Source organism: Coregonus lavaretus (assembly GCF_964263955.1).
Source record: "Coregonus lavaretus genome assembly, contig: HAP1_SCAFFOLD_3591, whole genome shotgun sequence".
NCBI classification, from domain to species: domain Eukaryota; kingdom Metazoa; phylum Chordata; class Actinopteri; order Salmoniformes; family Salmonidae; genus Coregonus; species Coregonus lavaretus.
The window spans coordinates 1-17500 of record NW_028159986.1 but is presented as its reverse complement, the minus strand read 5'-3'; the positions used below and the strand labels follow the sequence as shown (position 1 = coordinate 17500).

The following is a 17500-nucleotide window of genomic DNA, read 5'->3' as shown; positions in this document are numbered from 1 at the left end:
TTTTACATTTTAGTCATTTAGCAGACGCTCTTATCCAGAGCGACTTACAGGAGCAATTAGGGTTAAGTGCCTTGCTCAAGGGCACATCGACAGACTTTTCACCTAGTCGGCTCGGGGATTAGAACCAGCGACCTTTTGGTTACTGGCACTACGCTCTTAACCACTAAGCTACCTGCCGCCCCAGAATATAACGGAGACATCTTCCTCTAAGGCAGCTCATCTCAGCTGATCTCACACCAACATATCTGTCATGGAAAAAGTTCTGAGAGTTCTGGCTTCTATGGACTGTCTACTGGAGCCAGAGATAGATTAGGGGGTCGGCGTTCCAAATGGCACCCTTTTCCCTATTTAGTGCACTACTTTTGACCAAAAAGTAGTGCACTAAACTGTTAAGAAAATAGTGCACTGTATATAGGGAACAGGGTGCAATTTGGGACATAGATTATGTCTGGCAAGAGGAGGAATGATATGTTACTCTGAGGACACTGTTCTCAGAGTGTGTGTGTGTGTGTGTGTGTGTGTGTGTGTGTGTGTGTGTGTGTGTGTGTGTGTGTGTGTGTGTGTGTGTGTCACTGCCAAACATTCTGAGGCTTTCAAAGGAAAGAGAGAAGCATGTTCTGTGGATCACTCCAGAGGTCTGGACCAACAGAGTGCCGTCACGGAGGACAAACTCTCTGCAAAGGCCAGAAAACCACCACTGGGATAGAGAGGACAGTAAACCTGATCTAACAGGTCTTTAGTTTAAGGAGACGTCATCCTTGGAGACAGAGACCAGAGGGTTACACTGTATGGCAGAAACATCTGGCACACCATGAAAAATCTAAGAGTATTTGTCAGCGTAGGTTCACAGTACAATGAAATGCTTTATGCAAGACGTGAAACACGGCCAAATGTATATAGTCGTAGTCATAGACACAAAGTGGACTAAAATACACAGCAAAACTAGTATACTATTTAACACTGTGCTGAAATAGCTGCGGTTGGTTAGTGCTATACTCCTCTAGTGTGTGTGACCAATGTGGAATACAGGAAGTTCAATACTGCCATGCTGGCTGATAACATTCTTCTAATTATTATTATTATTATTATTCTAAGCGGGATGACTGTGGATTACTGAAGGAATATGCAAAAACGCTGGTTGGCACATCACAGGGAGGGAGGAAGAGCCTGCAGCACATCACAGACAGGGAGGAAGAGCCTGCAGCACATCACAGACAGGGAGGAAGAGCCTGCAGCACATCACAGGGAGGGAGGAAGAGCCTGCAGCACATCACAGGGAGGGAGGAAGAGCCTGCAGCACATCACAGGGAGGGAGGAAGAGCCTGCAGCACATCACAGGGAGGGAGGAAGAGCCTGCAGCACATCACAGACAGGGAGGAAGAGCCTGCAGCACATCACAGACAGGGAGGAAGAGCCTGCAACACATCACAGGGAGGGAGGAAGAGCCTGCAGCACATCACAGGGAGGGAGGAAGAGCCTGCAGCACATCACAGGGAGGGAGGAAGAGCCTGCAGCACATCACGGGGAGGGAGGAAGAGCCTGCAGCACATCACAGACAGGGAGGAAGAGCCTGCAGCACATCACAGGGAGGGAGGAAGAGCCTGCAGCACATCACAGGGAGGGAGGAAGAGCCTGCAGCACATCACAGACAGGGAGGAAGAGCCTGCAGCACATCACAGACAGGGAGGAAGAGCCTGCAGCACATCACAGACAGGGAGGAAGAGCCTGCAGCACATCACAGGGAGGGAGGAAGAGCCTGCAGCACATCCCAGACAGGGAGGAAGAGCCTGCAGCACATCACAGACAGGGAGGAAGAGCCTGCAGCACATCACAGGGAGGGAGGAAGAGCCTGCAGCACATCACAGGGAGGGAGGAAGAGCCTGCAGCACATCACAGGGAGGGAGGAAGAGCCTGCAGCACATCCCAGACAGGGAGGAAGAGCCTGCAGCACATCCCAGACAGGGAGGAAGAGCCTGCAGCACATCCCAGACAGGGAGGAAGAGCCTGCAGCACATCACAGACAGGGAGGAAGAGCCTGCAGCACATCACAGACAGGGAGGAAGAGCCTGCAGCACATCACAGGGAGGGAGGAAGAGCCTGCAGCACATCACAGGGAGGGAGGAAGAGCCTGCAGCACATCACAGGCAGGGAGGAAGAGCCTGCAGCACATCACAGACAGGGAGGAAGAGCCTGCAGCACATCACAGGGAGGGAGGAAGAGCCTGCAGAACATCACAGACAGGGAGGAAGAGCCTGCAGCACATCACAGGGAGGGAGGAAGGGCCTGCAGCACATCACAGGGAGGGAGGAAGAGCCTGCAGAACATCACAGGGAGGGAGGAAGAGCCTGCAGCACATCACAGACAGGGAGGAAGAGCCTGCAGCACATCACAGGGAGGGAGGAAGGGCCTGCAGCACATCACAGGGAGGGAGGAAGAGCCTGCAGAACATCACAGGGAGGGAGGAAGAGCCTGCAGCACATCACAGGGAGGGAGGAAGATCAAGGAACAGATCCCTCTTCTCAATCCGGTGGTGGGAGGAGGGAGTGTGCGCCTGTGAACGTGTGTGTGTAACTGCATGAGTGTGTGCGTAAGTACGTGTGATCTTCCCTCTCCACACTTGCATGGTTGACATGGGGACTCCCAACAAACTTTACACAGCAAAGTTCAACACTGCTTAGTGAAGGAATGCGTTTGCCACTGAAATATAATTCACAGGGGAACACCAGAGTATAAACGGCAGCCCCTTTTCACTATATAGTGCACTAGTTTTGACCAGGGCCCATAGGGCTCTAGTTCACTATATAGTCCAATGTAGTGCACTATATGTAGGGAATAGGCTGCCATTTGGGACGCAGTCGTCCTCTGGTGTGATCGTTAGGCTGGTTGGGCTTCGTTTCAACCGATCTTCACACTCACATAACTCCTGTTTCAAACCACTACAGGCCACTATTAAGACCTTCATATAAACCCTTTCTACAGCTCACACTAGTGTTGTCACGATACCAACATTTTACAAACTGTTTTACTACCGATACGGAGTAGTATCGCGATATCACGGAGGGAAAAAAAATCAGTGTCCTAGCGTCCTGTTCGCACCGTCCCCCGGACACTTTTCTAAACATTCTCTAAAAAACCTGTCACTGAAATTCACCTTCTACTCAATACAACACATTGAATTTAACTTCACACTGTTCAGTGTATAATAGAATACTGCATAGAATGGCTGATTTACTCTGATTTGCAAAGGCCTAGCTGTGATCTGGCTGGAGGAAGGAACATGCATGCATATTGATCTGCATGTCATTGTGTCAGTAAGGAGAAAACACTGCATGAAACCTTCTATACTCTTCAGTTAACACACACACACACACACACACACTCCCTCCCTTCCTCACACTCTGTTTCCCTCACTCCCATAAACACACACACACACACCACTCTCTCAAACAAAACACACACACACAACACACCACACTCTCCCTCCCTTCCTCACACTCACTCTGTTTCCCTCACTCTCATAAACACACACACACACACACACACCACTCTCTCAAACAAACACACACGACACACACACACACACACACACTCACTCTCCCTCCCTTCCCACACTCACTCTCCCTCCCTTCCCACACTCACTCTCCTCCTCCTTCCCACACTCACTCTCCCTCCCTTCCCACACTCACTCTGTCTCCCTCACTCTCATAAACACACACACACACACACACGCACTGCTCTCAACTTTTAAAAGGTTAGGCACCAAACAGAATGTAAGGAGCACCAGAAAGAGATCGTTGTTATATAGTTTAGTCTTCCATTAGGTCTGTATGAATCCTACCTCTGAAGCACATCTCATGAGTAGGAGACCATTTTCCTTTCTTCCTGGGCCAATCAGATGTGCCTAAACCTACTGTCAAGTTAGGCAGGTTGTTAGCTAGCTAGGTAACATGACTGAACATGACGCTGTTTGTTATCAAACCAATAATTAGCGACGCGGGATTAATTTAAAACGGCCTGCGACATGGTTTGTGAAATTATATAAAACGTGCACGAATCCCGACAGAAAGAAAGAAGGTCTCTGGTAATATGGGTCAGAATGTTTTGAACCGTTTAGGATAGAGACAAGCCCTTTTCTTTGCTGTAAAGCTGCAAGCATGCCTGTTGCGAAGCTGGTGCTCTGTTTTCCCTCTCTGACACTGAGAGGCTGCATGACAGTGAACTGACAGCAAAGTCTACTCCGACTGGCCTGTGCTCTTGGTTAAAACAGGCGGTGAAATTATACAATGTATCAACATTGCTCGCTTTGCTCGCTGCTCCGATGTAACAAATCTACAAATCTACCAGAACACTCATCAAGGGTCTGGATCCCCGCTCGCCATCACGGCTGAATTATATATTTTTTAAACTGACAGAGGAATAGATGCACGTGAAGAGCGGACTAAATGACTTTATAAAACATTTTATAAACAGGCGCCAGCAGGTGCTTTAGATCTGTAGGGCTGTTTAAAATTCAGTAGTAGTATTCTAAAAAAAATGTTGGTATCATGAGGTTTTGGCACCGTGATATTACCGTGGTACCGGTATACCGGGCAAAACACTATCTCACACCATCTCAAAGCAGTGATTTCATCTCCCGTTTCACATGTATCAAGCAGGTCATTGATTCAAGCTGAGATGCTGCTGTGATCATCGTGGGGGCATCCCAAATGGTACCCTACCCCCCCCCACAGGAAGTAGTGCACTATATAGGGAATAGGGTGGCATTTTGGGACGAACCCCATCTGTATTCTAACAAGCACAAAAGGAACGCGTGCCGTTGAGTCAAGTCAATAAGGGTTCTTTATGTCGGACACAAAGCAGAAGTCTGTGCGCTTCACGCTCACTCTACAGATCCACACCACTGTAGGTCTTGTTGGATGGCCACACTCCAAACCCTGATCCAACCTCCATCAAGAGAACGACACACATTCATTCTTCCGTCTTTCATTCTTTCCGTCCGTCCCCCCCGTCTCTCTCTCTCTCTCTCTCTCTCTCTCTCTCCTCTCTCTCTCTCTCTCTCTCTCTCTCTCTCCTCTCTCTCTCTCCTCTCTCTCTCTCCTCTCTCTCTCTCCTCTCTCTCTCTCTCTCTCTCTCTCTCTCTCTCTCCTCTCTCTCTCTCTCCTCTCTCTCTCTCTCCTCTCTCTCTCTCTCTCTCTCTCCTCTCTCCTCTCCTCTCTCTCCTCTCTCTCTCTCTCTCTCTCTCTCTTCTCTCTCTCTCTCTCTCTCTCTCTCTCTCTCTCTCTCTCTCTCTCCTCTCTCTCTCTCTCTCTCTCTCTCTCTCTCTCTCTCTCTCTCTCTCTCTCTCTCTCTCTCTCTCTCTCTCTCTCTCTCTCGTTAATGCACCCTGTGTGATGATGGTGAGTGAGGCAGAGAGAGGGCTGTCGTGTGCGGTGGGAGAGGCAGAGAGGGGGGCTGTCGTGTGCGGTGGGTGAGGCAGAGAGGGGGGCTGTCGTGTGCGGTGGGCGAGGCAGAGAGGTCTCTGCTGCTCCAGGCTGATGATGTGACGCATGCTGATGCCTGTCCCAGTAGCAGTAGCAGAAAGAGGCTAGTGTCCATGGTGAGAGCACCTGGCGACTGCGCCCCAGACCAACCAAATCACATTTTATTAGTCACATGCTCTGAATACGGGTGTAGACTTCACTGTGAAATGCTTGCTTAAAAAAGGGGCACTCTGCGGTTGACTTCACTGTGAAATGCTTGCTTAAAAAAGGGGCACTCTGCGGTTGACTTCACTGTGAAACGCTTGCTTAAAAAAGGGGCACTCTGCGGTTGACTTCACTGTGAAACGCTTGCTTAAAAAGGGGCAATCTGCGGTTGCTACATCTATTTTTGGACTTATACATTTATGATACACTGTATGTACCCATTGATTCTTGAAGAATATAACTTATAAATGCCTCAAACTTTGTTCAACTGTCGTACCCCGTCAGAACCCATAATATAAGCTTGTTTTACTCCACTGTTTAATAATTGTTGTTTAATAATTTAAATAATTATTCAAGTAACTGTAAAACAACTAATGTATAGCCTCAAAACATGGTTCAACTATAATTTTGATATCATGGATGGTGAGTCCTTGTATCAATAGCTCAGTCTATGAATTTGAGAGTGGTTACATTTCTCCAACCCCATCCCTGAGCTTTTTACTTAAATAGGGGTGGGGAGTAGGCTTCATTATTTTCAAATGCTGATTGCCGCTTTAAGAGCCCTTCTTTATGCTTTAAGAGCCCTTCCCAACGATGCAAAAATAGTAACACAAGAGGAATAAAATAAAATATACAAGGAGTACCAGTACCAGATCAATGTGGAGCTATATACAGGGAGTACCAGTACCAGATCAATGTGGAGCTATATACAGGAAGTACCAGTACCAGATCAATGTGGAGCTATATACAGGGAGTACCAGTACCAGATCACTGTTGGAGCTATATACAGGGGAGTACCAGTACCAGATCAATGTGTACAACTAGATGGACCAGTGGTGTTAATCATCAGAAAACTAGATGGACCAGTGGTGTTAATCATCAGACAACCAGATGGACCAGTGGTGTTAATCATCAGAAAACCAGATGGGACCAGTGGTGTTAATCATCAGAAAACTAGATGGACCAGTGGTGAACGTGAACACTATTTAAAAGCGATAGCTAGCACTGATTTTCAGATGAAGGCATTCTTTGACTGTCCTGATTGAGCGCCTAGGGAGGGGTGTGAACGTTCAAACGAAATTGGGATCCTTAACCGGAAAAATCCCTAACCGAAAAGTTCACAAAATTAAAATCATAATGCAGTTATCACAAAACGACCCCTAACAGGTCCCCATCATCATCATCATAAAGGGAAAAATAAAATAAACATGTCGTCCCACACGAATGATGTATCGCATGTGACTAACACATTTCAGTTAAATCACTATAGCTCCCCCTTGGGCAGATCAATGTAATTGTGTAAATGCCGGATGTCTACGGCAAAACACATCATTCACCCAAGTTTTGTCAATATCTGGCCAGTGCCGTCTGAGATATCGCGCGTGACGAACGTTACGGATGGAGACAGATCCATAGTCCGATCCACAATTTTCAACTTTGGGGGGGACAATTAAACAAATATCTATGCTGTAACATTAGTATGAGGATAAAAAAAAAAGCTTTTTTTGCTAACTTTATTAGCGGAGCTGTAATGCACGAGGGAGCGCGAGAGGCTCAAAAGCAGAGCAGCAGCTCAAACGTGAGTGACGAGGTGGAGAGGAGAGCAACCAAGTCGACTGGCGCTGGTAGACTAAACTATCCCCTAGTTGTTTATCACCTCGTGTGATTACAGAGGCCCTGTCTTGACTGACCCAGAAAAGCTAGCTAGGCTAAAGCTGCGTTTAGACGAGGCACGCAAAAAAAAAAAACGTCATACCTGTCGGCATTGTGGGACAAGGAAGCAAGAAAGATGGTGGCAGTGTTGCCAACTCCTCAGTAAAGAGAGTAGCTATTGGCTGTCCTAGAAGTCGCTAGATGACCTCATCACCTAATTTGCATAATTGGCAGTGTGCATGTAATTGTGATGGATGCTGTAGGAGGGAGGAATAACGCTGTAGGAGTCAGGAATAACGCTGTAGGAGAGAGGAATAACGCTGTAGGAGAGAGGAATAACGCTGTAGGAGAGAGGAATAACGCTGTAGGAGAGAGGAATAACGCTGTAGGAGAGAGGAATAACGCTGTAGGAGAGAGGAATAACGCTGTAGGAGAGAGGAATAAACGCTGTAGGAGAGAGGAATAACGCTGTAGGAGAGAGGAATAACGCTGTAGAAGAGAGGAATAACGCTGTAGGAGAGAGGAATAACGCTGTAGGAGAGAGGAATAACGTTGTGGGAGAGACAAAAAGGGAGTAAAAAAACACCCTACATACTGATTCGCTCTTGAAAAATCACAATAACTAAATAAAAAGAGTGTGGCTGCTGTGGATCCACCTACACTGTATCACGGGTTAAACAGGCACTAGGCAGCAGTCCACAGAGACACAGCATGAGCACACACACGTCTGGTCCACAGCCAGACAGGGAAGATGGGATAGGAGTGCCCTGGCTGAGGAGGGAGGAGGAGAGGAGCAGGGGAGGGGAGGGGGAGGGGAGGGGAGGGAGAGGGAGAGGGAGAGGGGAGAGGGAGAGGAGGAGGGGAGGGGAGGGGAGGGGAGAGGGGAGGGGGAGGGGGAGAGGAAGAGGGAGAGGAGGGGAGAGGGAGAGGAGTGGAGTAGGAGAGGGGAGAGGGGAGAGGGGAGAGGGAGAGGGGGGTAGAGAGCTAGAGGAGAGGGGGAGAGCAGGGGGGAGGAAGGTAGGAATCCCTTTCACTGCTTCCTATGGCCTTCTAATGGAACAATAGGATGTGGCAACAGGCATCTACACACACACACACACACAAGTACACACACACACACAGTACACACACAGTACACAGTACACACACACACACAGACACACACAGACACACACAGACAGTACACACAGTACACACACACACACAGTACACACACACACAGACAGTACACACACACAGACACACACACACAGTACACACACACAGTACACACACACACACAGACACACACACACAGTACACACACACCAGTACACACACAGTACACACACACACACACACACACACACACACAGTACACACAGTACACACACACACAGTACACACACACACACAGTACACACAGTACACACACAGTACACACAGTACACACACACACACAGACACACACACAGTACACACACAGTACACACACACAGTACACACACACACAGTACACACACACACACACAGTACACACAGTACACACAGTACACACAGTACACACACACACAGTACACACACACACAGTACACACACACACAGTACACACACAGTACACACACACAGTACACACACTTGCGGTTCTAAAAGGAAAAAGCTGAACATTGGCATGCGTTCAAAAGTGCAATTAATAATTGGTCCATGTGTTGTTGTTCAGTGTTCACTCCAACAAGTGGATTAGAGGAAGAGCCCCTGGCAATATGTTAGACTAAACATCAGCCAACTAGAAAACTACCAAATGGCTTCTTTTCCAAATGGTTTTAGTGCTTTTTTACATCGGTTTAGGGATCCTTTTGGATTGTTTTATAATGTTAAAGAAAACGGAACAGGCTTTAACTATGCAGACAGTTTGACAATCTTTCTTCCATTCCTCTGTTGAAATGACTTGCCACATTAGTAAGGGTAGTTTGATAAAGGCACTTACGCAGGACGACTATGAAACTCTCATTGTCCAGAAGGACCCACAGTCCGGACCCCATGATGAGGGCACCAAACAGCTGCAGAGAGAGAGAGAGAGAGTCAATACAAAATGCTAAATAAGACATGCTCAACTCTACTAAGTTCTGTAAATAAGTGGGTGCTGTTGGCCAGAAGTAATGTTCCATAGCCAGACAGGGGAGATCGCCAGAAGTAATGTTCCATAGCCGGACAGGGGAGATCGTCAGGAGTAATGTTCCATAGCCAGACAGGGGAGATCGTCAGGAGTAATGTTCCATAGCCAGACAGGGGAGATCGTCAGGAGTAATGTTCCATAGCCAGACAGGGGAGATCGTCAGGAGTAATGTTCCATAGCCAGACAGGGGAGATCACCAGGAGTAATGTTCCATAGCCAGACAGGGGATATCACCAGGAGTAATGTTCCATAGCCGGACAGGGGAGATCGTCAGGAGTAATGTTCCATAGCCAGACAGGGGAGATCACCAGGAGTAATGTTCCATAGCCAGACAGGGGAGATCGTCAGGAGTAATGTTCCATAGCCAGACAGGGGAGATCACCAGGAGTAATGTTCCATAGCCAGACAGGGGAGATCGTCAGGAGTAATGTTCCATAGCCAGACAGGGGAGATCACCAGGAGTAATGTTCCATAGCCAGACAGGGGAGATCGTCAGGAGTAATGTTCCATAGCCAGACAGGGGAGATCACCAGGAGTAATGTTCCATAGCCAGACAGGGGAGATCGTCAGGAGTAATGTTCCATAGCCAGACAGGGGAGATCACCAGGAGTAATGTTCCATAGCCAGACAGGGGAGATCGTCAGGAGTAATGTTCCATAGCCAGACAGGGGAGATCACCAGGAGTAATGTTCCATGGCCGGACAGGGGAGATCGTCAGGAGTAATGTTCCATAGCCAGACAGGGGAGATCACCAGGAGTAATGTTCCATAGCCAGACAGGGGAGATCGTCAGGAGTAATGTTCCATAGCCAGACAGGGGAGATCGTCAGGAGTAATGTCCCATAGCCAGACAGGGGAGATCGTCAGGAGTAATGCTCCATAGCCAGACAGGGGAGATCACCAGGAGTAATGTTCTATAGCCAGACAGGGGAGATCACCAGGAGTAATGTTCCATAGCCAGACAGGGGAGATCGCCAGAAGTAATGTTCCATAGCCAGACAGGGGAGATCGTCAGGAGTAATGTTCCATAGCCGGACAGGGGAGATCGTCAGGAGTAATGTTCCATAGCCAGACAGGGGAGATCACCAGGAGTAATGTTCCATAGCCAGACAGGGGAGATCGTCAGGAGTAATGTCCCATAGCCAGACAGGGGATATCACCAGGAGTAATGTTCCATAGCCAGACAGGGGAGATCACCAGGAGTAATGTTCCATAGACAGACAGGGGAGATCGTCAGGAGTAATGTTCCATAGCCAGACAGGGGAGATCGTCAGGAGTAATGTTCCATAGCCAGACAGGGGAGATCACCAGGAGTAATGTTCCATAGACAGACAGGGGAGATCACCAGGAGTAATGTTCCATAGCCAGACAGGGGAGATCGTCAGGAGTAATGTTCCATAGCCAGACAGGGGAGATCGTCAGGAGTAATGTTCCATAGCCAGACAGGGGAGATCGTCAGGAGTAATGTTCCATAGCCAGACAGGGGAGATCGTCAGGAGTAATGTTCCATAGCCAGACAGGGGAGATCGTCAGGAGTAATGTTCCATAGCCAGACAGGGGAGATCGTCAGGAGTAATGTTCCATAGCCAGACAGGGGAGATCGTCAGGAGTAATGTTCCATAGCCAGACAGGGGAGATCGTCAGGAGTAATGTTCCATAGCCAGACAGGGGAGATCGTCAGGAGTAATGTTCCATAGCCAGACAGGGGAGATCGTCAGGAGTAATGTTCCATAGCCAGACAGGGGAGATCGTCAGGAGTAATGTTCCATAGCCGGACAGGGGAGATCACCAGGAGTAATGTTCCATAGCCAGACAGGGGAGATCGTCAGGAGTAATGTTCCATAGCCAGACAGGGGAGATCGTCAGGAGTAATGTTCCATAGCCAGACAGGGGAGATCACCAGGAGTAATGTTCCATAGCCAGACAGGGGAGATCACCAGGAGTAATGTTCCATAGCCAGACAGGGGAGATCGTCAGGAGTAATGTTCCATAGCCAGACAGGGGAGATCGTCAGGAGTAATGTTCCATAGCCAGACAGGGGAGATCACCAGGAGTAATGTTCCATAGCCAGACAGGGGAGATCACCAGGAGTAATGCTCCATAGCCAGACAGGGGAGATCGTCAGGAGTAATGTTCCATAGCCAGACAGGGGAGATCGTCAGGAGTAATGTTCCATAGCCAGACAGGGGAGATCGTCAGGAGTAATGTTCCATAGCCAGACAGGGGAGATCGTCAGGAGTAATGTTCCATAGCCGGACAGGGGAGATCGTCAGGAGTAATGTTCCATAGCCAGACAGGGGAGATCGTCAGGAGTAATGTTCCATAGCCAGACAGGGGAGATCGTCAGGAGTAATGTTCCATAGCCAGACAGGGGAGATCGTCAGGAGTAATGTTCCATAGCCAGACAGGGGAGATCACCAGGAGTAATGTTCCATAGCCGGACAGGGGAGATCGTCAGGAGTAATGTTCCATAGCCAGACAGGGGAGATCGTCAGGAGTAATGTTCCATAGCCAGACAGGGGAGATCGTCAGGAGTAATGTTCCATAGCCAGACAGGGGAGATCATCAGGAGTAATGTTCCATAGCCAGACAGGGGAGATCACCAGGAGTAATGTTCCATAGCCAGACAGGGGAGATCATCAGGAGTAATGTTCCATAGCCAGACAGGGGAGATCATCAGGAGTAATGTTCCATAGCCAGACAGGGGAGATCATCAGGAGTAATGTTCCATAGCCAGACAGGGGAGATCGTCAGGAGTAATGTTCCATAGACAGACAGGGGAGATCACCAGGAGTAATGTTCCATAGCCAGACAGGGGAGATCGTCAGGAGTAATGTTCCATAGCCAGACAGGGGAGATCGTCAGGAGTAATGTTCCATAGCCAGAGAGGGGAGATCGTCAGGAGTAATGTTCCATAGCCAGAGAGGGGAGATCGTCAGGAGTAATGTTCCATAGCCAGACAGGGGAGATCGTCAGGAGTAATGCTCCATAGCTGGACAGGGGAGATCGTCAGGAGTAATGTTCCATAGCCAGACAGGGGAGATCGTCAGGAGTAATGTTCCATAGCCAGACAGGGGAGATCGTCAGGAGTAATGTTCCATAGCCAGACAGGGGAGATCGTCAGGAGTAATGTTCCATAGCCAGACAGGGGAGATCGTCAGGAGTAATGTTCCATAGCCAGACAGGGGAGATCGTCAGGAGTAATGTTCCATAGCCAGACAGGGGAGATCACCAGGAGTAATGTTCCATAGCCAGACAGGGGAGATCACCAGGAGTAATGTTCCATAGCCGGACAGGGGAGATCGTCAGGAGTAATGCTCCATAGCCAGACAGGGGAGATCACCAGGAGTAATGTTCCATAGCCAGACAGGGGAGATCGTCAGGAGTAATGTTCTATAGCCAGACAGGGGAGATCGTCAGGAGTAATGTTCCATAGCCAGACAGGGGAGATCGTCAGGAGTAATGTTCTATAGCCAGACAGGGGAGATCGTCAGGAGTAATGTTCCATAGCCAGACAGGGGAGATCGTCAGGAGTAATGTTCCATAGCCGGACAGGGGAGATCGTCAGGAGTAATGTTCCATAGCCAGACAGGGGAGATCGTCAGGAGTAATGTTCCATAGCCGGACAGGGGAGATCGTCAGGAGTAATGTTCCATAGCCAGACAGGGGAGATCGTCAGGAGTAATGTTCCATAGCCAGACAGGGGAGATCGTCAGGAGTAATGTTCCATAGCCAGACAGGGGAGATCACCAGGAGTAATGTTCCATAGCCGGACAGGGGAGATCGTCAGGAGTAATGTTCCATAGCCAGACAGGGGAGATCGTCAGGAGTAATGTTCCATAGCCAGACAGGGGAGATCGTCAGGAGTAATGTTCCATAGCCAGACAGGGGAGATCACCAGGAGTAATGTTCTATAGCCGGACAGGGGAGATCGTCAGGAGTAATGTTCCATAGCCAGACAGGGGAGATCGTCAGGAGTAATGTTCTATAGCCAGACAGGGGAGATCACCAGGAGTAATGTTCCATAGCCGGACAGGGGAGATCACCAGGAGTAATGTTCCATAGCCAGACAGGGGAGATCACCAGGAGTAATGTTCCATAGCCAGACAGGGGAGATCACCAGGAGTAATGTTCCATAGCCAGACAGGGGAGATCGTCAGGAGTAATGTTCCATAGCCGGACAGGGAGATCGTCAGGAGTAATGTTCCATAGCCAGACAGGGGAGATCACCAGGAGTAATGTTCCATAGCCAGACAGGGGAGATCGTCAGGAGTAATGTTCCATAGCCAGACAGGGGAGATCGTCAGGAGTAATGTTCTATAGCCAGACAGGGGAGATCAACAGGAGTAATGCTCCATAGCCAGACAGGGGAGATCGTCAGGAGTAATGTTCCATAGCCAGACAGGGGAGATCGTCAGGAGTAATGTTCCATAGCCAGACAGGGGAGATCGTCAGGAGTAATGTTCCATAGCCAGACAGGGGAGATCGTCAGGAGTAATGTTCCATAGCCAGACAGGGGAGATCATCAGGAGTAATGTTCCATAGCCAGACAGGGGAGATCATCAGGAGTAATGTTCCATAGCCAGACAGGGGAGATCGTCAGGAGTAATGTTCCATAGCCAGACAGGGGAGATCGTCAGGAGTAATGTTCCATAGCCAGACAGGGCAGATCACCAGGAGTAATGTTCCATAGCCAGACAGGGGAGATCACCAGGAGTAATGTTCCATAGCCGGACAGGGGAGATCGTCCATAGCCAGACAGGGGAGATCATCAGGAGTAATGTTCCATAGCCGGACAGGGGAGATCGTCCATAGCCAGACAGGGGAGATCATCAGGAGTAATGTTCCATAGCCAGACAGGGGAGATCACCAGGAGTAATGTTCCATAGCCAGACAGGGGAGATCACCAGGAGTAATGTTCCATAGCCAGACAGGGGAGATCGTCAGGAGTAATGTTCCATAGCCAGACAGGGGAGATCACCAGGAGTAATGTTCCATAGCCAGACAGGGGAGATCGTCAGGAGTAATGTTCCATAGCCAGACAGGGGAGATCACCAGGAGTAATGTTCCATAGCCAGACAGGGGAGATCGTCAGGAGTAATGTTCCATAGCCGGACAGGGGAGATCGTCAGGAGTAATGTTCCATAGCCAGACAGGGGAGATCGTCAGGAGTAATGTTCTATAGCCAGACAGGGGAGATCGTCAGGAGTAATGTTCCATAGCCAGACAGGGGAGATCGTCAGGAGTAATGTTCCATAGCCGGACAGGGGAGATCTGCTGCTCTGTCTGCACATTAACACTGGAGCTGCTCTGTCTGCACATTAACACTGGAGCTGCTCTGTCTGCACATTAACACTGGAGCTGCTCTGTCTGCACATTAACACTGGAGCTGCTCTGTACCTCAACAGCAGCCCTGTTAGTAGTGGGGTTCCATTCTAGTTTCTCAACAGCAGCCCTGTTTAGTAGTGGGGTTCCATTCTAGTTTCTCAACAGCAGCCCTGTTAGTAGTGGGGTTCCATTCTAGTTTCTCAACAGCAGCCCTGTTTAGTAGTGGGGTTCCATTCTAGTTTCTCAACAGCAGCCCTGTTAGTAGTGGGGTTCCATTCTAGTTTCTCAACAGCAGCCCTGTTAGTAGTGGGGTTCCATTCTAGTTTCTCAACAGCAGCCCTGTTTAGTAGTGGGGTTCCATTCTAGTTTCTCAACAGCAGCCCTGTTAGTAGTGGGGTTCCATTCTAGTTTCTCAACAGCAGCCCTGTTAGTAGTGGGGTTCCATTCTAGTTTCTCAACAGCAGCCCTGTTTAGTAGTGGGGTTCCATTCTAGTTTCTCAACAGCAGCCCTGTTAGTAGTGGGGTTCCATTCTAGTTTCTCAACAGCAGCCCTGTTTAGTAGTGGGGTTCCATTCTAGTTTCTCAACAGCAGCCCTGTTTAGTAGTGGGGTTCCATTCTAGTTTCTCAACAGCAGCCCTGTTTAGTAGTGGGGTTCCATTCTAGTTTCTCAACAGCAGCCCTGTTAGTAGTGGGGTTCCATTCTAGTTTCTCAACAGCAGCCCTGTTTAGTAGTGGGGTTCCATTCTAGTTTCTCAACAGCAGTCCCGTTTAGTAGTGGGGTTCCATTCTAGTTTCTCAACAGCAGCCCTGTTAGTAGTGGGGTTCCATTCTAGTTTCTCAACAGCAGCCCTGTTAGTAGTGGGGTTACATTCTAGTTTCTCAACAGCAGCCCTGTTTAGTAGTGGGGTTCCATTCTAGTTTCTCAACAGCAGCCCTGTTAGTAGTGGGGTTCCATTCTAGTTTCTCAACAGCAGCCCTGTTAGTAGTGGGGTTCCATTCTAGTTTCTCAACAGCAGCCCTGTTTAGTAGTGGGGTTCCATTCTAGTTTCTCAACAGCAGCCCTGTTAGAAGTGGGGTCACAACAGACATCCCCATGGAGTGTAACTTAAAGGTCTTAAGCTCTGGATCACACGTTTAATTTCCTCTGTTCAGGGATGGGAATGAGGGATGATGGAGAGAGAGGAGAGAGAGAGAGAGAGGGATTGTGGGAGCCTGGGACTGAGTGGATGAGTATCGCTGTGGTAACCAGGCCACAAACACTTAATCTGCTCTCTAATTAAGAAACCAGGGAGAGAGAAAGAGCAAGAGAAGATAGAGGGATGGATGGAGGGGGGTGAGAGGGAGAGAGAGGGGGAGAAAGAGAGAGGGCATGAGAGAGAGAGATGGAGGGAGGGGAGCGAGATGGAGGGAGAAAGAGTGCATGAGAGAGAGAGCGAGAGAGAGAGCGAGAGAGCAAAGAGAGACCTATATTCAGTTATAGAGCTGTATGGTCACTAGGAACATATTTGGAAAGACAGAAAGAAAAAGTGAGAATGATGTCATAGAGAATGAGAGAGTGAAACAGAGGACAAGGATGAACGATTAGTTGGTGTGTGTTGGTGAGTTCACATTTTCATCTCAAACCAGTCCAACATGGCAATAGGGCTGTGGCGATCATGACATTTTGTCAGCCGGTTATTGTCATGCATGTTTTGTCCACTCAGTGTAGAGGCTAAGGTACTGCACTGTATAGGTCAGTCATCTGTTTCTGGGGAATAAGATACTTACGAAGAAGAGGACGTTGAAGAGGAACAGGAAGTACTTGGTTGCCGTCACGCAGCCTTTCCCCATGGTGATCGCTCTGTGAATAAACAGAAGACAAAATATTTAGTAATACTTTATTTGAAGCGTACCTAAAGCATTAATATGATAAAATCATTAAGATAATCACAGGTCAGTCAGACATCACTGGGGTCTACTAAAGAGTTTAACACGATGGCATCAAAGTACAGAGGGGACATGATCCACATAGAGTGTGTGTGTCAATGTGTCTTGATTTGCTGTAGGCAGTGTGTGTGTGTGTGTGTGTGTGTCAATGTGTCTGGATTTGCTGTAGGCAGTGTGTGTGTGTGTGTGTGTGTGTGAGTGTGTGTCAATGTGTCTGGATTTGCTGTAGGCAGTGTGTGTGTGTGTGTGTGTGTGTGTCTATGTGTCTGGATTTGCTGTCGGCAGTGTGTGTGTGTGTGTCTATGTGTCTGGATTTGCTGTAGGCAGTGTGTGTGTGTGTGTGTGTGTGTGTGATACTTAAGTATCAAAAGTAAAAGCATAAATCATTTTAAAATTCCTTATATTAAGCAAAACACACAGCACGATTTAAAAAATGTATGGATAGCCAGGGGCACACTCCAACACTCAGACATCATTTACAAACAAAGCATTTGTGTTTAGTAAGTCCTCCAGATCAGAGGCAGTAGGGATGACCAGGGATGTTCTCTTGATAAGTGTATGAACTGGACCATTTTCCTGACCTGCTAAACATTCAGAAAGTACTTTTGGATGTCAGGGAAAATGTATGGAGTAAAACATACATCATTTTCTTTAGGAATGTAGTGACGTAAAAGTTGTCTAAAATATACATTGTAAAGTACAGATACCCCCAAAACTACTTAAGTAGTACTTTAAAGTATTTTTACACCACTGC

At 48.5% G+C, this 17500-nt stretch overlaps 1 protein-coding gene across 1 annotated transcript in view; it reads right to left on the bottom strand.

The window, feature by feature from the left end:
- LOC311122286 (CD82 antigen-like) overlaps positions 1-16660 on the bottom strand; it is a 38112-nt gene extending 21452 nt beyond the window's left edge. Inside the window, exons 1-2 of the mRNA XM_084196672.1 lie at positions 16588-16660; positions 9304-9376 (exon numbers count right to left, since the gene is read on the bottom strand). Coding sequence (XP_084052798.1) covers positions 9304-9376; positions 16588-16650 — 136 coding nt within the window. The 5' untranslated portion in view covers positions 16651-16660. The remainder of the gene's footprint in view (positions 1-9303; positions 9377-16587) is intronic.
- Between the last annotated feature and the right edge of the window lie 840 nt (positions 16661-17500).